Raw genomic sequence first — 25,006 nt, 5'->3', positions numbered from 1 at the left:
TCCTCTCCACCCAGGCCTTTTTGTGAGGTCGCCACATGTGGACTAGGTTGTGATTCCTTTCAGTGTGGTAGCTGGATTCCAAAAGCAGCATAAAAACAGAAAAAGAGACACAGAAGTACAGAACAGACTTTTTAACTCTGTGGGAGAAGGAGAGGGTGGGATGTTTCGAAAGAACAGCATGTATATTATCTATGGTCAAACAGATCACCAGCCCAGGTTGGGATGCATGAGACAAGTGCTCGGGCCTGGGGCACTGGGAAGACCCAGAGGAATCGGGTGGAGAGGGAGGTGGGAGGGGGGATCGGGATGGGGAATACATGTAAATCCGTGGCTGATTCATGTCAATGTATGACAAAACCCACTGAAATGTTGTGAAGTAATTAGCCTCCAACTAATAAAAAAAATAAATTAAGAAAAAAAAAAAAGAAATTACAACAGCAAAAACAAACAAAAGCAGCATAGAGGGTGGCTTGCAGAGGATAACATAATGCATATGTAGCTCCATCAAATCCTGATATTTTTGCCGTAATTGCTTCAGATTTTTGGAAAAGAAATGGAATATCACAGATGCATTGGAAGTCCCCGAGTGCCCCTCCCAGGTGTCGTTTCTCTTCTTCCAACTCCAGAGATAACTGTTGCTCTGAATTTGGTGTTTATTATTACCATCTATGTTTTATGCTCTTATTACATATGATTAGATCATGGTTTTAAATGACATTTTATATTTAAATGACGTCATATTATTTGGGCCATTCTGCAGCTTGCTTTTTTTTTTGTTCAACAATGTATTTTTGACTTAATGATTTGGTTACATATATGTGCTCTGCTGCTGCTGCTGCTAAATTGCTTCAGTTATGTCCGACTCTGTGCGACCCCATAGACGGCAGCCCACCAGGCTCCCCTGTCCCTGGGATTCTCCAGGCAAGAATACTGGAGTAGGTTGCCATGTCCGTCTCCCTATATGTACTCTAGTTCATTTCTTTTTTTTTTTTTTTTTCCTTTTCTAGTTCATTTCTTTCAGCCATGTTGTAGTAGTCTATTCTTAGGTAAATATCGGAATTTATTCATTTTTTGATTGATGGATATTTCATTGGTTCTAGGTTTTCAATAGTACAAGCCATGCTTAGTGAATATTTTAATGCATAAATTCCTTTTTTTATTGATTTATTTTATCGAAGTTTAGGTGATTTGCAATGTATTCATTTCTGCTGTACAATAGTGATTCAGTTATGCTTGTCTATATACATTCTTTTCCATTATGGTTTATCACAGGATATTACACATAGTCCCCCGTGGTATACAGTAGGACCTTGTTGTTTATCCGTTCTAAGTGTGATAGTCTGCAGAGTTAGTCCCCAGCTCCCAGTCCTTCCCCCCACCCCGTCCCTCTTGGCAGCAGTAAGTCTGTTCTCTGTGTTTGTGTGTCTGTGTCTCTTTCACGTGCTGTGTGCTTAGTCGCTCAGTCGTGTCCGACTCTTTGTGACCCCGTGGACTGTAGCCCACCGGGCTTCTCTGTCCATGGGATTCTCCAGGCAAGAGTACTGGAGTGGGTTGCCATGCCCTCCTCCAGGGGATCTCCCAAACCCCGGGATTGAACCCAGATCTCCCACATTGCAGGCGGATTCTATTTCATAGATAAGTTTATTTGTATGCACAACTTTTTATTTTTGGGCTGTGTACAAAGCCAACTGGAATTTTTCTCATGATTCTCATGATTGTGTGTGGGGAGCTTATTTTAGCTATTACATTTCCCTATTTCCTGTAGGCTGCACTATGCATTTCTCTTTTTTCCCCTGCCACAGAGTCTGCTTTCTATGAATATGGAGTCTCTGTGTGATTTCTTGTTTGTTTGGGCTTTTCTGCTTCTTGGAACCAAATCTGGTCCAAAGAATCTCTCTCTCCAGTTTGTGTGCCCCACTTGACCTGTGGAGATGTCTCCTTTGCCCTTTTAGTGGCTCCCTCTCACCTGGGAGGAATGTGCCTGATGGGTGTTTCTGTGCCTGCAGCCCTGAGTGGGGATTTTCTCTGCTGTTTCCTCCCACATCCCTGATTGATCTACACTTTGGCAGCCTTCCCATCTGTTTTGTGGTTTCAGATGTCTCTTAGCTTCATCAACGATGGGATTTTCCTGCCTTGTTTGAAAAAAAATGATTTTGAAGAGAAGAGGAAGTACTGATTTTAGTTTGCCAAATTAGTGGTTTTCTTTATGCCCTGCCAATATTACACTCTCTCTCCAGGCCATTTTTAGACTTCCTTGTCTTAATCTCTCCTGTATAATAATTCACAGAATTGTTTTCTCTCCAGAATTTGAATTCTGGTTTCTGCATACAGTGCTTATCAGCAGCTCATGCATACCTGACTGGCATTTCAAATTCAGTTGGTCTAAAACTGAACCATTATTCTTTTCACTCCCTTCCTTAGCTTTCCAGGCTAACATCCTTTGCATCATTTTTGAGTTGTCTCAGGGTTTTCCAGAAGCAAACTGCAGTATCAGCATTTGTCTGGATGAAGTGCTTCATGGTGCATATTAATGTAGTGAGAAGTGATCATGAAGTTTGTTGATTATCTTCCATCTCTGACTCTCAGAATTGTCCTCTCCACTTTCACAGCCTTAGAGCTACTTGATTTCCTTCTTTCTTGGATCATCTACCTCTAGTTAAAACTGGCACACAAGATTACTGTTCTAAAACAAAAGCAGTAACCCTTCCTTAAAGAAAGTGAGTGTGGAAGTGTTAGTCACTCAGTCATGTCCAACTCTTTTTGACCCCGTGGACTGTAGCCTACCAGGCTCTTCTGTCCATGGAATTCTCCAGACAAGAATACTGGAGTGGGTTGCCATTTCCTTCTCCAGAAAACCTTCCTTAAGTCTGTATAGTGACTCTATACTCTCTAGGATAAAGTTTGAGCTGTTTAGTACGGTAGACTACCTCTCCAACCTCAACTCCTGTCAGACTTGTTTCATGCTCCAGTGCAGGTGACTGTCATTTCCCAAACTAGTCTACTGTTTCCTATTATCGTAGTCCGTGTACAAGCTATTTCATTTGCCTGGTCTCACCTCTTCCCAGTTGAAATCCAGCTCAAGTAGCACCTACTTGGCAGAGCCTTCTGTGTTTCCCCCCTCAGTATCATCCAACTAGCAACTTTTCCCTTAATTTTATACACATTTGAAAAATTCTATTTATCACATTGAATTGTATTCTCTGTTAGATTTTGAGCTCTTTGAAGGTACCTTTTTTTCATTTCAGTTTTATTTATCTTTTTTCCTCAGCATCTAGTATAGTGTCTGGCATATTGGAGTCACATTGTGGATTTCCAATAAATGTTTGTCATACTGCTGAGTTTGTTGAATTAAATTTATATTTTTAGTATCTAGCACACTGTATAGCAATTGTTCAAGAAATGTTTGTTGAATTTTAATAAAATTGAATCTAAATAGAAGTTTTGGTGCATTTCTCCGTTGCCATTTAAGATCATCTCCTACTTCTCTACTTTATTTTTTTTTCCCATTTATTTTTATTAGTTGGAGGCTAATTACTTTACACTACTTCTCTACTTTAGTGTTGCACTAATACCTTTACATTTTGTTATCCTTTTTGGGATTTCTTAAGACTTGTGGGACTTAACGTTGGTAGTATAAAATGACAACTAAATCAATGACTGGTGAAAACTGTGCTTTATTAGACTTCATTTTTTTTCTTCTATCAGATGAAATCAGCTTTTGAGCCCCTGTAGTTCAGTTTAGCTGCTCAGCCGTGTCTGACTCTTTTTTTTTTTTTTTACATAAAAACAGTAAAATGTTTATTTTCTTAGGAAAAAAAGTGGGCAAGAGGGATTCAAAATGATTGTGATCACACTTCCGTCTGCATCTGAGCAAAACTGATGTTGCAAGCTTGATCTTTGATTAAGAGACCCAGGAAATGAAACCACCTGCTGCCCGCTCCTTGTCACTTCCAGGAGTCATGTCACGACATGCTTTGAATTGATAATAGCGTCTCTACTTCTTCTTAGCAGAGAAACTAGGCTTGCCATTGGCAACCATCCCATCTCCAAAGCGCAACAATGCCAGTGAGAAGCAAGGCTCTGAACTGCTGGGGGAGGCAGGGAGGAGGGAGGGGGCAAGGAGGTGCTTGTCTTAGAAGCAGAACCAGTCTAGAACAGAAGTTGGATATCTGAGTTCACCACTACCTCATCTTTTAGAAAATAGGTTGGAGAGCATCTGTAAAACCAACAGTATCTTTAAGGTGAAATTGCAGAATTTTGCTGCAGACCTGGACACTGAGAGAAGTGAAAAGTTGCAACAGGTTTTAACTAGCAGCAACAAAGAAAGTTCGATAACATTTTTTGTTTGTTTTTAGCAATATTCCTTTGCAAGTTCATTAAGAAACACTGTAATTTAATGGGGCATATGATACGGAACGATCTTCATTTGCTATAGTGCTGTTCGCTGAAGAGAACCGACCTTTGCAAAGATTTCAACTGGGGTGTAACCTATTTACACAGTAGTAGCTCCCGGTTTGAGTGGTAGGATTGGTGCTATGTGATATCGTCTTCTTCCGAACAGTAATCTCTACCCTTTTCAATTTTTTCATCCAGCATTCTGAAGAATTCTTGTTGGCTTTCAGAGATGTGCATGTTTGCTCTGGGTTGATGAACTAATCCTGGAATCTCTTTATTGGTTTTAAGTCTTACATTTGAACTGGCACTTTTTTCCAAGTTTTCTTGGTTCCTGGCTGCTATTTTCTGCTCCTCTTCTGCCCCATTTTTCATGTATTTGACCTCTTCCACCGGTTTGATCCTATACTCATCGCCAAACACATCTCTGTTCTGGTAGTTCTTCCCTTTCTGGGCTTCCTCTTCATTTTGAACAGTGGCAACAGGCTTGGCGGAGGCACAGCCTATAGTCTCATTTGGTCAGCTTCAGCCGGGCTGAACTGCAAATCATCTCTACACACATTTTTTTTTTTTCTTTAGACACAGGGAAAATCCACCTTCTTGCTGAGTTGGTCAAGATGGGTGCACCTTGGGCGCTCGCGGGGGGGGGGGGGGGTGCTGAAGGTGGCAAGCCTCCCGCCCCCCGTCCCGGTCCTCCTCGCGGGTTTTCTTCCTCCCTCCTCCTTGTCTTCCTCCTACTCCCCACGGTGAGTCCCGGTCTCCCCCTCCTCCCAGAGGCCGGGGGTAAGAGCCCCGAAGCCCCCGAAGCCTGGCCCGGGTGCGTGCGTGCTGGAGGCGGTGGCGCGCGGCCAGCTCTCTCCAGTAACAGCGCGGCGCGCGGCTCCCAACTAAAGTGTGGAAGAAGCGGCGGCCGCGGCACACGGAACGTCGTCCCCCCAGCCAAGGAGGGAGGAGGATGGAGGGAGGGGAACTCCTCGCCCAGTCACTCACTCGAGGGGCGTGGGCAGCCAGACACTCCCCCAGCGCCGGCCCCTTCCCGTGCCCGGCTCCCGCGCAAGTCCTGCCCCCCGCCTCACCCCCGGGAGGGGCCTGCGGGGGCCGCGCTCGCCCGCCAGGGCTGCAGAGCGTGTCTGACTCTTTGTGACCCTGTGGACTGTAGCCTGCCAGGCTTCCCTGTCCATCACCAACTCCCGGAGCTTACTCAAACTCCTGTCCATTGAGTCAGTGATGCCATCCAACCAGCTCATCCTCTGTCGTCCTCTTCTCCCGCCTTCAGTCTTTCCCAGCATCAGGATCTTTTCAAATGAATCAGTTCTTCACATCAGGTGGCCAAAGTATTGGAGTTTCAGCTGCAGCATCAGTCCTTCCAATGAGTATTCAGGATTGATTTCCTTTAGGATGGACTGGCTGGATCTCCTTGCAGTCCAAGAAACTCTCGAGAGTCTTCTCCAACACCACAGTTTGAAAGCATCAGTTCTTTGGCACTCAGCTTTCTTTAAAAGGTCCAACTCTCACATCCATACATGATTACTGGAAAAACCATGGCCTTGACTAGATGGACTTTTGTAGGCAAAGTAATGTCTGCTTTGTAATACACTGTCTAGGTTGGTCATAGGTTTTCTTCCACGGAGTCAAGTGTCTTTTAATTTCATGGCTGCAGTCACCATCCGCAGTGATTTTGGAGCCCAAGAAAACAAAGCCTATCACTGTTTCCACTGTTTCTCCATCTATTTGCCATGAAGTGTTGGGACTGGATGCCATGATCTTAATTTTCTGAATGCTGAGTTTTAAACAAGTTTTTTCACTCTCCTCTTTCACTTTCATCAAGAAGCTCTTTAGTTCCTCTTCACTTTCTGCCATAAAGTAAACTTTTATTTCAGATATATTTTGCACCTTCAGAATTGTCTTTTTTTTTTTAAAAAAAAAAAAGCTATCTCTTTTTCTATTTGATGAATCATTATTGTCGTCATGCTTTTAATTCATTAAACATAAATTCTTTAAAAAATAATTTATTTTCATTCTCTGAAGTTATTTATTATAGGTTTGAAGTCTTAAGTTGAGCATCTGTATCCCCTCAGAGATAGTTTCTATTGACCTCATTTTCCTTTGTGTATATTACACATTCTTGTTTTTTAATTAGGTCCCATTTGTTTATTTTTGCTTTTATTTCTATTCCCTTGGGAGACTGACCTAAGATGTCAAGAATGTTTTGCCTATGTTCTCTTCTAGCAGTTTTATTTTGAGTTTATTTTTGTGTATGGTGTGAGAGCGTTTTCTGACTTCATTGATTTAATGAGGCTGTCAAACTTTCAACATCCCTTGTTGAAGAGATTGCCTTTTCCTCATTGCACATTCTGGATGTTTAAGATTGTATATTGTAGCACCTCTGGATTCGGATCCTACTTCCTCTATCCCTCTTCCCTGGGGTGCTTGTTCTGTGTTTGTGTGTTGGTTTGCTTGGACTAATTTTGTGGAATCTTGTTTCCCTCACAGTGTGTGTCCACTGTTCATTTTCTTTTTTAAATTCTTTTTATTTTTAAATATTTATTTATTTAGTTTGGTTTCGTGGCTTGAGGGATCTTAATAAGTAGTTTTCCAACTGGAGATTGAATTTGTGCCCCCTGCAGTGAAAGAACTGAATCCTAACCAGTGGATCACCAGGGAATTTCCCTCTTATTTTTATTTTGAAGTCTGGCTTCATAGGGGTCACCCCTGGGACAGCATAGCTTAGTGGTCAGCCAGTGATTAATCAGAGGCTGCGCTTAAATACCTTGAGCCACTAAGGCACCATCTTGCTAATGATTCTGTGTATGACTTGGGGAATGTGTTCAACCATCTTGCTAATGATTCTGTGTATGACTTGGGGAATGTGTTCAAAGTCCAAGCGGTTTATAAGTCAGCTTGGCTTTTTTTTTTTTTTTTTTTTACCATGTGTTTTCAGGCCTTAGCCAGGAATGTCTAGTCAGCTTGGGACATCTTCAGTCTTTCCTGGGTATGAATGATGTTGTACATGTACCCAACTTTTTAGACCAGAAAGGATAAGTGGAATCTTAGCGAGGCCCACTTAGGTTGTCTCATTTTTTGAATTTTTCTGTTAATTTTCTAGGAGGGTTTTGTGTTTGCCCCAACCAGTATCATGACTGGTTCTGATGTTGGCTTTCCTAGATTGTTGCCACTGAGGAGTAGATTTGTTTTTAAAATGTGCCTGGGCATGGACTTCTCAGCCTCTTTAGCAGGGCAGTGGAACTGTCCACCTGGGTAGAACTTCTGTGTCATGAAGCTGGGGCTAAGGATGCTTGTAGTCCCAGGCTAATATGTTACCACAGACTCCTCCTGTTCTTTGAATCAGCAGATATTTCTTGATACATGCTTCTCATTTCATTATATGCCTAGCAGAATCTTTAAATTTTTTTTTTTTTTTTTTTTTGCCATGGCTGCTTGGCATGCATAATCTTAGTTCCCCGACCAGAGATCAAACCCATGTCCACTGCGGTGGAAGTGCAGAGTCCTAACCACTGCCAAATGGTTGTTTTTGACAGTTTTGTCTGGCTTTGTCATTGCTTCTTGGGGAGGATTTATGAAGCTCCTCATTTAGTCATTTCTGAAGTCCTACTGATTGGTCAGTTGATTATTGACAGAGATGCAAATATAGTCCAATGGAAAACAGATAGTATTTTTATTAAATGGTGTTGACACAACTGGACAGTCGTATGTAAGAAAGTGAACCTTAATTCATATTTGGTACTATATATGAAAATGTACTGAAAACAGATCATAAAAAAACATGAAACTTAACCTTAATAAAACTTCTAGATGAAAACATAGGAAATTTTTGCAAATCATAAATATGACTAAGAACTTGTAGCCAGAATGTATGACACTCAACAATTCAGTAGTAAGAAAATAAAAAATCCAATTAAAAATGGGCAAATGGTTTCAGTAGACACTTTCTCAAAGAGTATATATGACTGGTAATGAGCACATGAAAAAAGTGTTCAACATCATTAGCCAGTAGGAAAATGCTAATTAAAACCGCAATTAGATGCCACTACACACCTATTAGAATGGCAAAACAAAAAGAAAAACATAACCCAGAAAAATGATAATACCAAATTTGGACAAGGATATGGAGCAACAAGAAGTCTCATACACTGCTGGTAGAAGTGTAAACTGATACAGCCGCTTTGGAGAACAGTTTAGCAGTTTCTTGTAAAGTGAAACATATACTTATCTGTGTCCTAGCAGTCCCACTTGTACATATTTACCCAGGGTAGAGACCTTGTACATCAGTGTTTACAGTGGTTTTATTCTGCACTACCTATGCAGTGTTAGCATACAGTCATCTCCATAAATATTTGTTGAGTAAAAATGAATGACTTATTGTAATTATTAGTGAGGTTGAGCACCCCACTCATATTTTATCAGCCATTAATCTCCATGATAGACAGATGATACCTAAGTTACTGCCCTTTCCAAAAAAAGATATATCATAATGACTGATGTGACAGTGTATCTGAATGATACAAGAAAGAAACTTCTTGAAGGTAGATGACAAAGTTGAAAATATATAGACTGTAACACCATATGTGGCACAGACCTCTAGTATTGTATTTGTTGAGACTTAAGTTAATTTTTAAAAATCTTAAGATTTATTTGGTTCCCTCCCTTTGCTTAATGTGCTACTTATTTTCTTTTGTTGTTCAGTCACTAACTCATGTCCAGTCACTAACTCATGTCACAACTCTTTGTGATCTCATGGACTGCAGCAAGCCAGGCTTTCCTGTCTTTCACCATCTCCTAGAGTTTGCTCATATTCATGTCCATTGAATTGGTGATGCTGTCTAACCATCTCATCCTCTGTTGTCCCCTTCTCCTGCCTTCGATCTTTCCCAGTATCAGGGTCTTTTCAAATGAGTCAGTTCTTCCATCAGGTGGCCAAAGTATTGGAGCTTCAACTTCAGAATCAGTCCTTCCAATGAATATTTAGGACTGATTTCCTTTAGGATGGACTGGTTGGATCTTGCAGTCCAAGAGACTCTGAGGAGTCTTCTCCAACACCACAGTTCAAAAGCATTAACTCTTCTGCGCTCAGCTTTCTTTATAGTCCAACTCTCACATCCATACATGACTACTGGAAAAACCATAGCCTTGACTAGACGGGCCTTTATTGGCAGAGTAATGTCTCTGCTTTTTAATATGCTGTCTAGGTTGGTCATAACTTTTCTTCCAAGAAGCAAGGGTCTTTTAATTTCTTGGCTGCAGTCACCATCTGCAGTGATTTTGGAGCCCAGAAAAATAAAATCAGCCACTGTTTCCACTGTTTCCCCATCTATTTGCCATGAAGTGATGGGACCAGATGCCATGATCTTAGTTTTCTGAATGTTGAGCTTTAAGCCAACTTTTTCATTCTCCTCTTTCATTTTCATCAGGAGGCTCTTTAATTCTTCTTCACTTTCTGCCATAAGGGTGGTGGCATCTGCATATCTGAGGTTATTGATATTTTTCCTGGCAGTCTTGATTCCAGCTTGTGCTTCCTCCAGCCCAGCATTTCTCATGATGTACTCTGCATATAAGTTAAATAAGCAGGGTGACAATATACAGCCTTGACGTACTCCTTTCCCAATTTGGAACCAGTCTGTTGTTCCATGTCCATTTCTGACTGTTGCTTCCTGACCTGCATACAGATTTCTCAGGAGGCAGGTCAGGTGGTCTGGTATTCCCATCTCTTTAAGAATTTTCCAGTTTGTCGTGATCCACACAGTCAAAGGATTTGGCGTAGTTAATAAAGCAGAAGTATATGTTTTTCTGGAACTTTCTTGCTTTTTTGATGATCCAACGGATGTTGGCAGTTTGATCTCTGTTTCCTCTGCCTTTTCTAAAACCAGCTTGTACATCTGGAATTTTTGGTTCCCTTCTGCTGAAGCCTGTTATGAAGGATTTTAAGCTACTAGCACGTGAAGGGAGCTCAATTTTTGTACAATAGTTTGAACATTCTTTGGCATTTCTCTTTTTTGGAATTGGAATGACAACTAACCTTTTCCAGTCCTATGGCCACTGCTCAGTTTTCCAAATATGCTGATATATTGAGTGCAGCACTTTAATAGCATCATCTTTTAAAATTTGAAATAGCTCAGCTGAAATTCCATCACTTCCACTAGCTTTGTTTGTAATATTGCTTCCTAAGACCCACTTGACTTCACATTCCAGGGTATCTGGCTCTAGGTGAGTGACTACACTATTGTGGTTTTCTGGGTTTAAGGCATTTTTTGTAGTTCTGTGTATTCTTGACACCTATTCTTAATTATCATTTCTGTCATTTATCGTGCCTATCCTTGCCTGAAGTGTTTCCTTGATAGCTCCAATTTTCTTGAAGAGATCTCTAATCTTCCCTGTTCTTTTGTTTTCCTCTGTTTCTTTGCGTTATTCATCTAAGAAGGCCTTCTTATCTCTCCTTACTATTCTCTGCAACTCTGCATGCGGTTGGGTATATCTTTCCCTTTCTCCCTTGCCTGTCACTTTCTCTTCTTTTTTCAGCTGTTTGTAAACCCTTCTCAGACAATCAGTTTGCCTTCTTGCATTTCTAATTCTTTTGGATGGTTTTTTGTCACTGCCTTCTCAGAATAACAGTGTTTGCTCTGATACAGAATTTTCTGGATCCATTTCAAAATTTGTGGTAGAGGTTGTAAATTGGCAGCTGTTGAATGAATTTAACCACAGATATGTTTTGTTGGACTTGTAAAGTATTGGTCAAACATAAGATTTGGACCAGCATTTCATTCAGTGCAAAAACTGGCTGGGATAAAGTAGAATTTCACCTTATGGATAAGGAAGGTGGTCTCCAGTTTTCCTCATCTCTTAGCACTCCGTATTGTTTACCCAACAATAAGGCCAAATGTGGGCCATCATATCATTGTGATTGTGCTTTTGTTTTTCTTATACCTGTGCCCTCATTCACTAGTGATGCTTCTCAGGCTGTAGTATTTTATGATGATAGACTAACTTGAAAGATATAAAAATGTCAAATACCTGCTAACATGGTTATCATGGTTGTTTTCTTAATGTAGTGTCTTCATTGGCTTCTCTGGCATGGAGCTGATATCTCACAAGTAACCGTGCGAGGCTGGACAGCAGCTCACATATCTGCTATCAGGGGACAGGATGCTTGCATGCAGGTAATAATAACTTGGTTACTTTTTATGTTTTTCTTAAAATTTTATTAATTTATTTATGACTGTCCTTCATTGCTATATGTGCTTTTCTCTCGTGGGGAGTGGGGGCTACTCTCTGGTTGCGATGTGTAGACTTCTCATTGACATGGCCTCTCTTGTTGGGGAGCACAGGCTCTAGGGTGCCCAGGCTTCGGCAGTTGGGGCTCCTGGACTCTAGAGCACAGGCTTAGCAGTTGTGGCTCATGGGCTTAGTTGCTCCATGACATGTGGGATCTTCCTGGATCAGGGATCGAACCCATGTGTCCTGCATTGGCAGGCAGATTCTTTACCACTGAGCCACCAGGGAAACTCTTGGTTACTTTTTTAAAAAGTCAGTGCATTTAACTGCTTTAGAAATAACTTCCCTAGTGACTCAGGGGTAAAGAATCCACCAGCTAATGCAGGATATGCAAGTTCGATCCCTGGGTTAAGACAATCCTCTGGAGAAAGAAATAGCAGCCGACTCCAGTGTTCTTACCTGGGAAATTCCATGGACAGAGGAGCCTGGCGGGCTGTAGTTCATGGGGTCTCAAAGAGTCTGACAGGACTGAGCAATTAAACAACAACAAAACAAATCACTCAAACAGATTGTGTAAGATCCGAAATTATTTTATCTCTGAAGTAGTTGGCTCTCTGTTTGGGTTGTTTTAAGGGCTGTTACAGTCATGTCCAGATTACCATGCCTAAAATTCCTCATTTAATGTATTTCCTCGGCTAGAGTTACACATTAATATGTGTCAGGATCTAGTTTGTTAGAGTAAGTAGATTGAATAAATGTAGTGAAATGGTTTGAAACTTGGAGGAAGACAAAATCGTATAAGCAAACAGTTCCTACCTGTAAGAAGCCTGAGATTCTATTTGCAATGACAGGACCTTTACTCAGTGAGTTACAAAACAGTACACATCACAGTCTATGAGTAAGATTCTCATGAAAGTATAGATGAAAAGAACTGTAGAACTTGAGATAGAGGAATCATAAATGGAGGGAATGAAACTTCCAAATGAAACTTCAGCTAATCCTAAAAGAATGGGTTGATTTTAAGAAGATAAGCTGTGAGGAAGCATTGTAGGTAGGGAATGTGTCAGGAGAAAATAAAAATAGTGATTAAATTTATCAAACACTTTTTGTCAGTCCCAGCCTCCCATGCATCTCTTCATTTAATACAATGGTGTTTTGAGTTTCCTTTCATGTAGATTAGGAAACAGATTCCGAGTTAAGTATGCTGCCTATGTTAGTGACAAAGCTGAAGTTTGAATTCAGACTTTGTCCTATTAACATCTATGCTATAATTCTGTGTGAAATCTTTGAATTGGAAAAGTGTGGTGTGTTCAAGGAATATACTGTTGTATGAGTTTGACTGAGTGTAGATGGTTTGTTATGTGAACTGTTGTGAACTAAGTTTAGATAAGCCAGATTTGTAAAATGTCCTAGTAATAGACTAAAGATTCATTTGTATGGGAAAGAGACTTTTATATGTGCATATATATATTTGCGCACATCTATACACACACACATGGACGTTAACAGGGGAATGTGGTATTGAAAACAGTATTTTAGGAAGTTATTTTAGCATGATGCATCCAGGATTATCTAGAATGAATAGAGTTTGGAAGCAAGAAAATTAGAGACTTTTGGTATAATCATTAACCATAGAGGATAAGATTAGTTGGTTGCAATGAGAAACAAAGAAAATTATTTAAAACATCTTACAAAGCAAGCACTGCCAAAGTGTAGTGAGACTGTAAGGTTCTGAGTCAGAATGCCGGATAATTATGGCACTATAGATAGGGACATCTGAAAGGCAGGGGAGATTTGGGAGGAAGGATGTTGAGTTCAGTTTGGCCCATGTTGAGTTTAAGGTACCTGTTGGTCATTCAGGTACAGATGGTCCGGGCAGTTCAAAAGGGCACTGGAGAGCAAGATTTCAGGAGAAATAAAGCTTAGAGAAGAGTGTCTAGAGTATTGAGAATTGAGTTTTGAAGCATGTTACTAGTAGGGATGTAAGCAAGTAGTGAAATGAGTAAAGAATTCAGAGGAGAAAGAGAGAAAGAGAGAAAGAGAGCCAGGATGCATTGACTGCAAGTGTAGGAAGAAGCTGAAGAAGTCAGGTAGTGTGTCAGTTACAGAATAAAACTAAGAGGAACAACACTTAAGGAAATGCCGTTGAATTTGAGAACTCTATATTGGGAGGTTGGCTATATTTCTGGAATGATAGAGAGGGCACCCAGTTTGTAGGTGGACTTTACATTCAGGCAGTGAGGTATTAATTTGAAAAGTAGGCGGTGAAAGGAAGGTACAAATACAGCAGTAACTTAAGTGGGTATCAGGGTCAGATGAAGTTTTACTTGATGCTTGCCTTCCCCTAAGCACTGGTTTAAGCCGTTCTTTCTGCCTTGATCGTCCTTTTCTTCCTCAAAGTGATCTCTTCCTTCTTGGAGCTTCTGTGGTGCTTTTGGGCACTGTGCTGTGCGTTTGTTACTTACCAAGGACGGCTTTGTCTAGTTGATTATCTTTGTCTCTACATATATCCTAATCTCCTAAGTTAATACATCTTTATAGTCTTGGTAGTGATGTAGTAAGCCCTTGGTATGTGGTTTGTGATGATTATTGACTGGTTTGTTAATGAGAGTCAGCCAAAATCATGGAAACTATTCTTCCCAAAACTCTTGGTAGGAATTATGACTAAGTAAACTTTAGCTGAGATACTGGTAAATATAGGCTGGTTGGAAGAGAAAAAGGTCTGAGGAAGATAAAACTGAAAAATATTAGCTAATAATTTTTTAAACTAATTACTCTGTATATTATATAGAGGGACATGTTGTGTATATTCTATAACCCATATATAGAAACTGGGCCAAGTGTAAATTCATATGGAATCTCCTCAGATGCAGTTAGAAGTTTGATTTGGTGCTTAGAATTGGTTACTTTTAATGAAGTCCTTTTATTATATTAAAAACCCAGTTAATAAAATATTCTGCTTTTGAAATAGAGGAAGTTTAAATTTCAGTTTTATTAGCTTAGCATTAAATTATTTAAGTTAGTGGTTTTTAATCTGTGCTCATGAAGGTTTGTTTTATGAATTATATGAAAATACTCAAAATGTGAAATCGGTTATGAGTGTCTCCTAAGTAATGTTAAAAAGGATTTCAAGCTTTTTCTTAGGACTGGCTAAGAATTTCTTAGACTTTGCGTGTAGCACATTTGAAAAAAACTTGCATAATAGCTTAGCTATAGATTAATAAATTGCTTGCCTTTAAATAATCTGTATCTGCATGATTTAGCGTCTGTGTTCACATATATTCCTTCTTATTTCTCTGCCTTCAGGCTCTTATAATCAATGGAGCCAACCTGGCCGCTCAAGATGATCGTGGGTGCACTCCTTTACACCTTGCTGCAACACATGGACATTCTTTCACTTTACAAATAATGCTCCGAAGTGGAGTGGTGAGGTGTTCCTGTTAATATGTGAAAATGTATAATCGTATAGATGGACTAACATTTGGTAGTCTGGTTATCTCTTCCTGACTTTTTATATCCTTCATAAGACTTTGAGGATGTAATTTGATCTCTTTAACTTTCCCATCTTTAAACATGGGAACAATAATTTAATTAAATCTTTAGCAACAAAAAAACCAGCCCAGTGGTACAAAATATTTCAGAGCCTATATGTCCTTCATATGAGTTCAGAGTTTACCAGGAAGATACTGAGGCTTCCAAACACATCTTAACCAGCAATTGTAACCTTTCTGAATTGGTATGTGTTTACCTGTGTTTCTTTTGTAACTCTTATTTCATGAACTAATTTACAAAGTGATTTATATCTCCAAAAATTTCATTTACTGTAATATTTATTTTTAAAATTATCCAGTGGTTATAAAAAAACTTCTTATAAGAATTAAATATTTTTCATTAACTCTTGGATTACGTTCCCAAGATACAATTTGATCATTTGAATCTGTCTTTCATTTTGTTGGTCAGGAACTTGTGACCTGTAGATGACTAGTTAAATACCTTTTTAGAAGCAGTTTCTATGTGGCAAGTTATATTCTTTTTTAAAAAGATTTAAAAATTTCATTAGTATTTTATTATAGGTTATATGTTCAAATCAGTGGTTGCAGTAAATATTTCTGTTATATTTAGTGTTTGCCTTACAGTTTTAAGAATAGCTTCTGGTTCTCATTTGTAGAATTAAGCTGCTAGACTTAGTGTTTCTGCTGCAAGATGGAAAGAAACTGAGTCCTTGTAAATGTTATCTGTAGGATCCCAGCGTGACTGATAAGAGAGAGTGGAAACCTGTGCATTATGCAGCTTTTCATGGGCGGCTTGGCTGTTTGCAACTCCTCGTGAAGTGGGGATGTAGTGTAGAAGACGTGGACTACAACGGAAACCTTCCAGGTATTTGCAAAAGCAAACATTTTGACTTTTCATTAATATAAACTTTTCAAATGTTTGAATCATGTTTAAGAAATTTAAACTGTCATCATTCTACTAGTTCCTAACAAAACTGAAGTAGTAAAATATATTCGACATGAACATTAAAAAAACAGTATTTATTTATTTGGCTGTGCTTGGTCTTTGTTGAGGCATGGGGATTGTCCCCCAATCAGGGATCAAACTCTTGCCTCCTGCAGTGGGAGTGTACAGACTCTTAGCCACTGGACCACCAGGGAAGTCCCTTGACATGAACGTTTTTAATCTTATTTCTATGTTATGTACCCATCATATGATTTTTTTTTTCCTTGAACAACATGTTAGCAGCAAAAGAGAAACTGGAAAAATAACAAGTTTCCATTTACTCTTCCCACTAGTTGCTTTTCTCATGTACTGTCTAGTGTTACTGTTTTTTAAATTATGTTTCCACCCCACAGATTACTTAAAAAAAAAAATAGTACAAATAGTGGACACTGCCCCACAGATGTCTCTGCCCCACAGATTACTTAAAAAAAAAGAAATAGTACAAATATTGGACACTAGTGTGTTTGAACTAATTTGCTCATTGCAGTTGTTTAGCCTGCACTCAGGTAGCCAGTTGAGACCTGTAATACCCTGTCTTCTTCTGAGAGGTGCTGTAAGTTGAGAAGAGAGTTAGACTACAGTGAGATGGGTTACTGAAAATGATAGTTGACGTATATCTTAAAGGAATCTTAGTTGGCAAACAAGTGAAGGGGAAGTCCAGACAAAATGATCACTATAATCAAATCATTCTCCTGTTTAAAAAAACTCCCTAGATCCCTGCAAACCTCTGATTCCTTAGTTTGGCAGGCTGGGCCTTCATAATTTGGCTCTGACCTACCTCCCTGCCCTCATCTTCCATCCTGTGACACTACTGTCTGAAATCACATTGCTTCCTTCTGAAGGATATCCTTTACTGTTCATTTAGTAAAGAAAGGTCTGTTGGCTTGAACTTTCAGTTTTTTTGTATCTGAAACTAGCTATTTTACTCAGTCTTTTACAATTTTTTTTGAAGTATAACGTGCATATAGAGAAACACTCAATTCAAATGCACAGCTCAGAAAATTTTCATAAGTGAAGACTTTTCTGTGAAGTGTTTCAAGAAACAGGATAGTCTTCTCCATATCCTCTTTCTAGTTACTACCAATTTCCAAAGTTAATCACTACCTTGACTTTCAACATAAAAGTCAGTATTATTTCTGAATTCCATGGAATAAAATAATGCACTGATGTCCTTTTGTGTGTGGTTTCTTTCGATTTTCCGGAGCATTTGTTATGAATTTATACACCCATGAGCAGTGTATAAGTCTTTCAGTTACTCTGCTTTCTCATTAACACTTGATACCGTCAGTTTTTTTTTAGTTTTAGTCATTGTTTTGAGTATATAGTAATATCTCATTGTGGTTTTAATTTGTATTTTCTCTGATAACTAGGGGTGTAGAACATCTTTTCATATGTTTAATGACTGTTTAGTTATTTTCTTCTGTGAAATACCAGTGTGAAACTTCTGTTTTTTTTTGTTTTTTTTAAGCTGTCTGTCTTTTTTCTAATTGAATTGTAGGGGTCTTTATATATGCCAGATACAAGCTCTTAGTCACAGGTGTTGCAACTATTTTTTCTATTTAACTATCTTTTCTATGTCTTGCCTTTTCATTCTTTTAAGATATCTTTTGATGAATAGAAGTTTTAATTTTAATGTTTAATAAGCTCTTCCTTGGGCTTCCCTGGTGGCTCAGAGGTTAAAGCGTCTGCTTGCAATGAGGGGGACCTGGGTTCGATCCCTGGGTCGGGAAGATCCCCTGGAGAAGGAAATGGCAACCCACTCCAATATTGCCTAGAGAACCTCATGGACGGAGGAGCCCGGTGGGCTATAGTCCACAGGGTCGCAAAGGGTCGGACACGACTGAGAGACTTAACTTTAACTTTAAGCTCTTCCTTTATGGTTAGTGTTTTATGACTTTTATTAAAAAGTCTTTTCCTACTATGTGGTCTTGAAGACACTCGTGTGTGTGTGTGTGTGTGTGTGTGTGTGTGTGTGTGTGTGTGTGTGTGTGTGTGTGTGTGTGTGTGTGTGTGTGTGTGTGTGTGTGTGTGTGTGTGTGTGTGTGTAAATTCCCCCCCCCCTCCTTGGCCACACCGTGTGGCTTGAGGTATCTTAGTTCCATGACCAGGGATTAAGTCTGGACTCTGCAATGAAAATGTGGAGTCCTAACGATTGGATCATCAGGGAATTCCCAAGGATACTCATATTATCTTCTAGGAATTTTATTATTTCATTTTTACATTTAAATCTCCAACCCACCTATAATGGACTTTTCTGTAATGCAAGGTAAGGGGCGGTTTCATTTTTGTTTAGTACTTTATTGAATTTGCCTGATCACTTTGTTAGTCTATTGTTGCCTGCTCCTTGAAAAAACATTCAACTTTTATTTCTTTAAAACTATACATTCTAAAAAGTGTATAGTTACTTTATAACCATTTATAGTATATTTTTAATAGTGTAATGTAGAGGTTAAGAATGTGGACTCAGGATTATACTGCTTATATTCAGATCTCTTTTTGAAAAATTATTAATTCAAAATTTATTTTTAAAGCATCTGTGTGTTAGTCCCTAGGTGCTGGTGATATCACTGCAAATAAAACAGACAAAAGTCTCTGCCTTTGTGTGGTGGTGAGGGGGGAGACAGATCCTAATAATAATAATAACAATAAAAATGAATGAAGAAAGGCAATGCCAAAGAATTTTCAAACTATTGCACAATTGCACTCATCTCACACGCTAGTAAAGTGATGCATAAAATTCTCCAAGCCAGGCTTCAGCAATACGTGAACCGTGAACTTCCAGATATTCAAGCTGGTTTTAGAAAAGGCAGAGGAACCAGAGATCAAATTGCCAACATCTGCTTGATCATGGAAAAAGCAAGAGAGTTCCAGAAAAACATCTTTTCTGCTTTATTGACTATGCCAAAGCCTTTGACTATGTGGATCACAATGAACTGTGGAAAATTCTTAAAAAGATGGGAATACCAGACCACCTGAACTGCCTCTTGAGAAACCTGTATGCAGGTCAGGAAGCAACAGTTAGAAATGGACATGGAACAACAGACTGGTTCCAAATCGGAAAAGGAGTATGTCAAGGCTATATATAGTCACCCTGCTTATTTAACTTATATGCAGAGTACATCATGAAAAACACTGGGCTAGATGAAGCATAAGCTGGAATTAAGATTGCCGGGAGAAATACCAGTAACCTCAGATATGCAGATGACACCACCCTTGTGGCAGAAAGTGAAGAAGAACTAAAGAGCCTCTTGATGAAAGTGAAAGAGGAGAATGAAAAAGTTGGCTTAAAGCTCAGCATTCAGAAAACTAAGATCATGGCATCTGGTCCCATCACTTCATGGCAAACAGATGGGATAACAGTGGAAACAGTGGCTGACTTTATTTTTCTGGGCTCCAAAATCACTGCAGATGGTGATTGCAGCCATTTAATTGAAAGGCGCTTACTCCTTGGAAGGAAAGTTATGACCAACCTAGACAGCATATTAGAAAGCAGAGATGTTACTTTGTCAACAAAGGTCCGTCTAGTCAACGCTATGGTTTTTCCAGTAGTCATGTATGGCTGTGAGAGTTGGACTATAAAGAAAGCTGAGTGCCAAAGAATTGATGCTTTCAAACTGTGGTGTTGGAGAAGACTCTTGAGAGTCCCTTGGACTGCAAGGATATCCAACCAGTCCATCCTAAAGAAGATCAGTCCTGGGTGTTCATTGGAAGGACTGATGCTGAAGCTGAAACTCCAATACTTTGGCCACCTCATGTGAAGAGCTGACTCTTTTGAAAAGACCCTGATGCTGGGAAAGATTGAGGGCAGGAGGAGAAGGGGACGACCGAGGATAAGATGGTTGGATGGCATCACTGACTCAATGGACATGGGTTTGGGTGGACTCCAGGAGTTGGTGATGAACAGGGAGGCCTGGTGTGCTGTGGTTCATGGGGTCACAAAGAGTTGGATATGACTGAGCAACTGAACTGAACTTAATGAACAAAACATATATTAAATAAGGATATGTGTTTAGGTTAAATTGCAAAGGGAAGTAGAATGTTACAGGGGATGAAGTTAAAATAGGGTGGTGAGAGAAACCTTCATGAAGAGTTGACAGTTGAGTGAAGACTTGGAGTTGAGAGAACAGGTCTTGATATCCTGGAGGAGAAACATTTTAGGAAGAACTTCAGCAAGTGTAAAGCTCTTGAGGCAGCATCGTGCCTGGGTGTATTTGTGTAATAGTGAGTAGTAACACCAAGTCAGTGTGGTTCAAACAGAAGTGAGGAGGTTAGTAATAGATGATGAGGTCGAGAGGTAACAGGAGCCATTGAAGGATTTTGTACTTAAAGGTGATCTGTTTAAGAGCATCATTTTTGGCTATTGTGTTTATAGTACTAGATTGTAATGAGGGTGTGGGCATGAGCATTTAGGAGGTTGATGCTATAATTTAGTTTACAGTTTCTTAGCCAGAGTAGAGGCGGCAAAGATAGTGAGAAGTGATTGGGGTTTGTGTATCTTTTAAAGATAGAGCCAATAAGATTTGCTGATTGATTAGATGTGGGGACTGACAGAAATAGGACTCAGGGTTTTGGTCTGACCGTCACAGAAGGGAGAGCATTTCTAGTAACTGAGATGGGGAGAGTTGTGTATGTATGTTAAAAAGGGTAAGGAGTTCAGTTTTTGACCTGTAAAGTTAGAAATTCCTATAATACATTTCAGTGTATACAGTGAGGAAGTAGTTAGAGGAATCTGAACTTTCATGGGGAGTTTTTCAATGGAAGTTCAGCTGAGAAAGTGTACAGTGGCATGTGCCAACGAAGTGTCTTTCAGACATTGTTACTTAATTGATTCTCCTGAGTTTTGCTGGTAACTTGGGCACTTCCCTGTTTCTCCAGAGCCAAGATTTATACATGCATTGGACTGTTTCCCAATGGTCACTTCTCAAGAGGTGTAAAGGCTCTCCTGTTCTTTGTAATTATTGCCTCTAAGCTTGTAGTACTCCAGAACCACTCCTATTTTCTGCAGATTTTGGGTTATGGCTCTCCCTCAGTCTAATTCATTTTATTTTCTTTCAGGGATTCCTTAACATTAAAAATTTTTTAAAAAATTTATTTAGTGTTACTTTATTTTAGTTACGCTGAGTCTTCATTGCAGTGCATGGGCTTCTTACTGTTGTAGAGCTTGGGATGTAGGGTGGGTGGGCTTGGTTGCCTGGAGGCATGTGGGATCTTTCCACACCAGGAATCAAAACTTGTATCCCCTGCATTGCAAGGCAGGTTCTTAACCACTGGACCACCAGGGAAGCACCCCCCCCCCGCCCCCTTCATATTTCTTGTCTGTTCAAGGTATTGTCTGTTTTTCTTGTCATTACGGCTTTAAGAAATATCTTTCCTATTATTTTCAAGAATTTAAGAGAAGGAATGGGTGAGATAGTTTGTGTGAATAGACTGCAGTTTTGATCCAGTTTTCTTGTTTATAGTAAAAATAATGTTTATAGAAAGGTGACAAAATGCATAGTGATAAAAATAACATCACCCCTATTTGCATAATGACTGTTTTGGTTTATTTCTTCCACTTTTTTCCAAAATATTGAGATAACTCACCTATCACCTATATTACATAGAGGGCTTCCCTGGTGGCGGGAGAAGGGATGAGATGGTTGGATGGCATCACTGACTCAAATGGACATGAGTTTGAGTAAACTCCGGGAGTTGGTGGTGATGGACGGGGAGGCCTGGTGTGCTGCAGTCCATGGGGTTGCAAAGAGTCGGACACGACTGATAATAAATAGAAAGCGTTTTTTTTTTTTTTTTCCCCATATAAGCTGCACAATTTGGATTTCACTTTCCATGAAAATTTTTTGAGATCTGCGCTTTGATGACCCTCAGTTAGCTTTTCTAGTTCACAGTAAGTGTAACTATTCAACTATTTAGTCTACTGCTGTGGCCTGACTTGGAGGCTAGCTAAGGATATGTATGCTGAAAAAATGGTCTGTTATCCTTGCATCCAGAGTACATCTCTGTTCTATAGAGTGTGTGTGTGTGCATGCTCAGGTGTCTGACTCTTTGCAACCCCATGGACTGTAGCCCACCAGGCTCCTCTGTCCATGAAATTTTTGAGGCAAGAATACTGTAGTGGGTGGGTTGCCATTCCCTTCTCTGGGGGATCTTCCTGACCCAGGGAAGATGGTAGGTGGATTCTTTGTCACTGTACCACCTGGGAAACCCCGTTATTTAGAGTCGGAGAGTCATCTCCCTAGGAGAACTAGAATTAATGTGTTATTTCTTTTTCAAGTTATTTTATTGTCAATCTAAAGTTAAATTGTTATTTTTTCTCTCACCTCTAGTTCACTTAGCAGCCATGGAAGGCCACCTTCACTGTTTTAAATTCCTACTCAGTAGAATGAGCAGTGCCTCCCAAGGTTTGAAAGCCTTCAATGATAATGGAGAAAATGTATTGGACCTGGCCCAGAGGTTCTTTAAGCAGAACATTTTACAGTTTATCCGGGGAACTGAGTATGAAGGAAATAATCCAACAGATCAAGAAAGTAAGTAATAAATCTGAAGTGTTATAGCATTTAAAAAGCAGAATAGAGAAGAAAAGGAAAAGAGTTACAAGGCAAATGTTATATTAAAATATGTTGCATATCATTGTCCACACAGTTCATCCAGATTCTCTTCTTTGTATGAAATATTTTAAGCAGATATATATAGAGATTAATATAACATAACATTCTTTATACCACTAGATTTAAGAATAAAATATTAGGTTAGATATACTTGAAGTTTCCTGTTTCTCTCAATACCATTCATTCCCTTTTCTCCATCCTCAGAGGTAACCATTATTTTAGATTTATAATTCCATTCTGTGGTTTTATATTTAGTATATATGGACTCACAAAAATATGCAGTATCATTTTGTGAATATTTAGAGTAGGGAACTAAACTGTTGTAACTAATGAGAAATCCTAAAATTCAACAGTTTAAATGATATAGAAGTTTATTTCTTTTATGGGATAGCTTCAGTTGGAGAGTGAATCTTGTTCTGTGTAGTCATTCAGAGACCTGTTGTCATCCTAACCAGCTCTCTCTTTAGGTGTTGCTAATCCAGCAGGAGGTGGGGAGAGAACAAAGTATAAACTAGGATTTTCAAAGTCTAGTTTGCAGTCATCACTTTTGCTAACATCCTATTGGCAAGAGGTTAATCAGTCACATGGCCACACTCAGCTGTGGGGAAGCCTGGAGAATTCAGTAACCAGCTGAGGACTCTCAGCTCTGCTACAACTCTTGTTGCTATGAAAGGAAGGAGATTTCAGTGGACAACTAGTAGTCTTTGAAACTTTTTTTTTTTTTAAAGATTGATTGATTTATTTTTGGCCACTCTGGATCTTTGTTGCTGTGCGCAGGCTTTTTCTGATTGTGACGAGCTGGGGCCAGTCTTCACTGCAGTGCAGGGCTTCTTTTGTTGCAGGGCACTGGGCTCTAGGTGCCCGGGCTTGCGTGGTTGCAGCAGGCAGGCTCAGGAGTTGTGATGCACGGGCTTGCTCCACAGCATGTGGGATCTTCCTGGACCAGGGATGAACCCATGTCCCTGGAATTGGCAGGTGGATTCTTCACCACCACCAGGGAAGTCCCTGAAACTTCTTTTAAAACTTTATAAAAATGGCATATAACAGTATGTATTCTTCTCTGACTTTTTTTTTGTGAAATGTTATGATTTTTGAGGCTTATTAGACAGATAGATGTATTCTAGTTTATTCTTTTAAACTTTTTGTGTAGTATGGCATTTAATAAAAACATTATTATTCCATTCTCTAGTTTGATATTTAGATTGTTTACAGTTTTCAGTGTTACAATCCATGTGGTGATGAATATTCTTAAAAGTGTCCTTGTGTGCATGTACAAGATATTCTTTGGAGAAGTGCCTCACTACCTTTTTCACACGTAGCCTATACTGAAAATGACACTTGTGTGGCACACTGAGACCAGTGGATGAGACCTCTTGAGGTGTACTGCCTGTCTACTCTGAAGATTGAGGGCTGAGAGCTCTGCCTTGGCAAACACTTGGGAAATTCTACTTTAGGTTTTGTTTGGTGGGATATGCCCATCTTCAGTATAAATAGGTATAAATGCTGCATTCTTCATCAAAGTGGTTGTAGTAATTTACACTCTCATCAGCAATGTTTGGTGAGAATTTAGATGAACAATATTCAGTGTTGTAAAACTTAAACATTTTTGCCACTTAGTTGGGTATGAAGAGGTTTAACTTGTGTTGTAATTTGCATTTTTTGATTACTAATAAGGTTGAACATTGTTTCATAAAGTTACTGGCTGTTTTAGTTTACTTTTCTATGAATTGCCTGTAGAATTGTTCTTTGTCCTTTTCTAAACTACTTGAGTTCTTTTATATAGTTCTGATACCTATCTTTTTTTTTTTTTTTTTAGCTTTCAGTTTCTATTTTTTTTTTAATTTTTCAGTGGGTTTTGTCATACATTGACATGAATCAGCCATAGAGTTACCTGATACCTATCTTTTATTAATTTTATCTGATATATTTTCTCTCACACTATGACTTTTTTCACAAATGATGTCCTTTATTTTAAAAAAGGCAACTTTATTAAAATGATTTATGTACAATAAACTATATTTAAGGTATGCAGTTTGAGTTTTAATATATATCATGAAACCACCATCACAATCAAGATGCAAAGCACTTTCATTACCTCAAATATTTTTTCATGCCCTCTCATCCCTTCTTTCACCCTGACCTACACAACCACTGATTTGTTTTCTGTCACTATAGATTAGTTTGGCTTTTTCTAATGGAACTCTTTTGAGATTCATTTGTATTATGTGTATTAGTAGTTCATTACTTTTTATTGCTTAGTAGTATTCCATTGTAAGGATGTC

The 25,006-nt window shown here is 39.2% G+C and overlaps 1 protein-coding gene and 1 pseudogene across 1 annotated transcript in view; one reads left to right on the top strand and one right to left on the bottom strand.

Annotated features, from left to right (window-relative positions):
• ANKRD42 (ankyrin repeat domain 42) overlaps positions 1-25,006 on the top strand; it is a 56,750-nt gene that overhangs the window by 5,746 nt on the left and 25,998 nt on the right. The window contains exons 4-7 of the mRNA XM_065936466.1: positions 11,457-11,564; positions 14,926-15,045; positions 15,861-15,996; positions 22,443-22,643. Coding sequence (XP_065792538.1) covers positions 11,457-11,564; positions 14,926-15,045; positions 15,861-15,996; positions 22,443-22,643 — 565 coding nt within the window. The remainder of the gene's footprint in view (positions 1-11,456; positions 11,565-14,925; positions 15,046-15,860; positions 15,997-22,442; positions 22,644-25,006) is intronic.
• LOC136168688 (uncharacterized protein C1orf21 pseudogene) lies at positions 4,103-4,911 on the bottom strand (annotated as a pseudogene).

This window comes from Muntiacus reevesi, chromosome 5 (genome assembly GCF_963930625.1).
Source record: "Muntiacus reevesi chromosome 5, mMunRee1.1, whole genome shotgun sequence".
NCBI lineage: Eukaryota > Metazoa > Chordata > Mammalia > Artiodactyla > Cervidae > Muntiacus > Muntiacus reevesi.
This window is presented reverse-complemented; position numbering and strand designations above follow the sequence as displayed.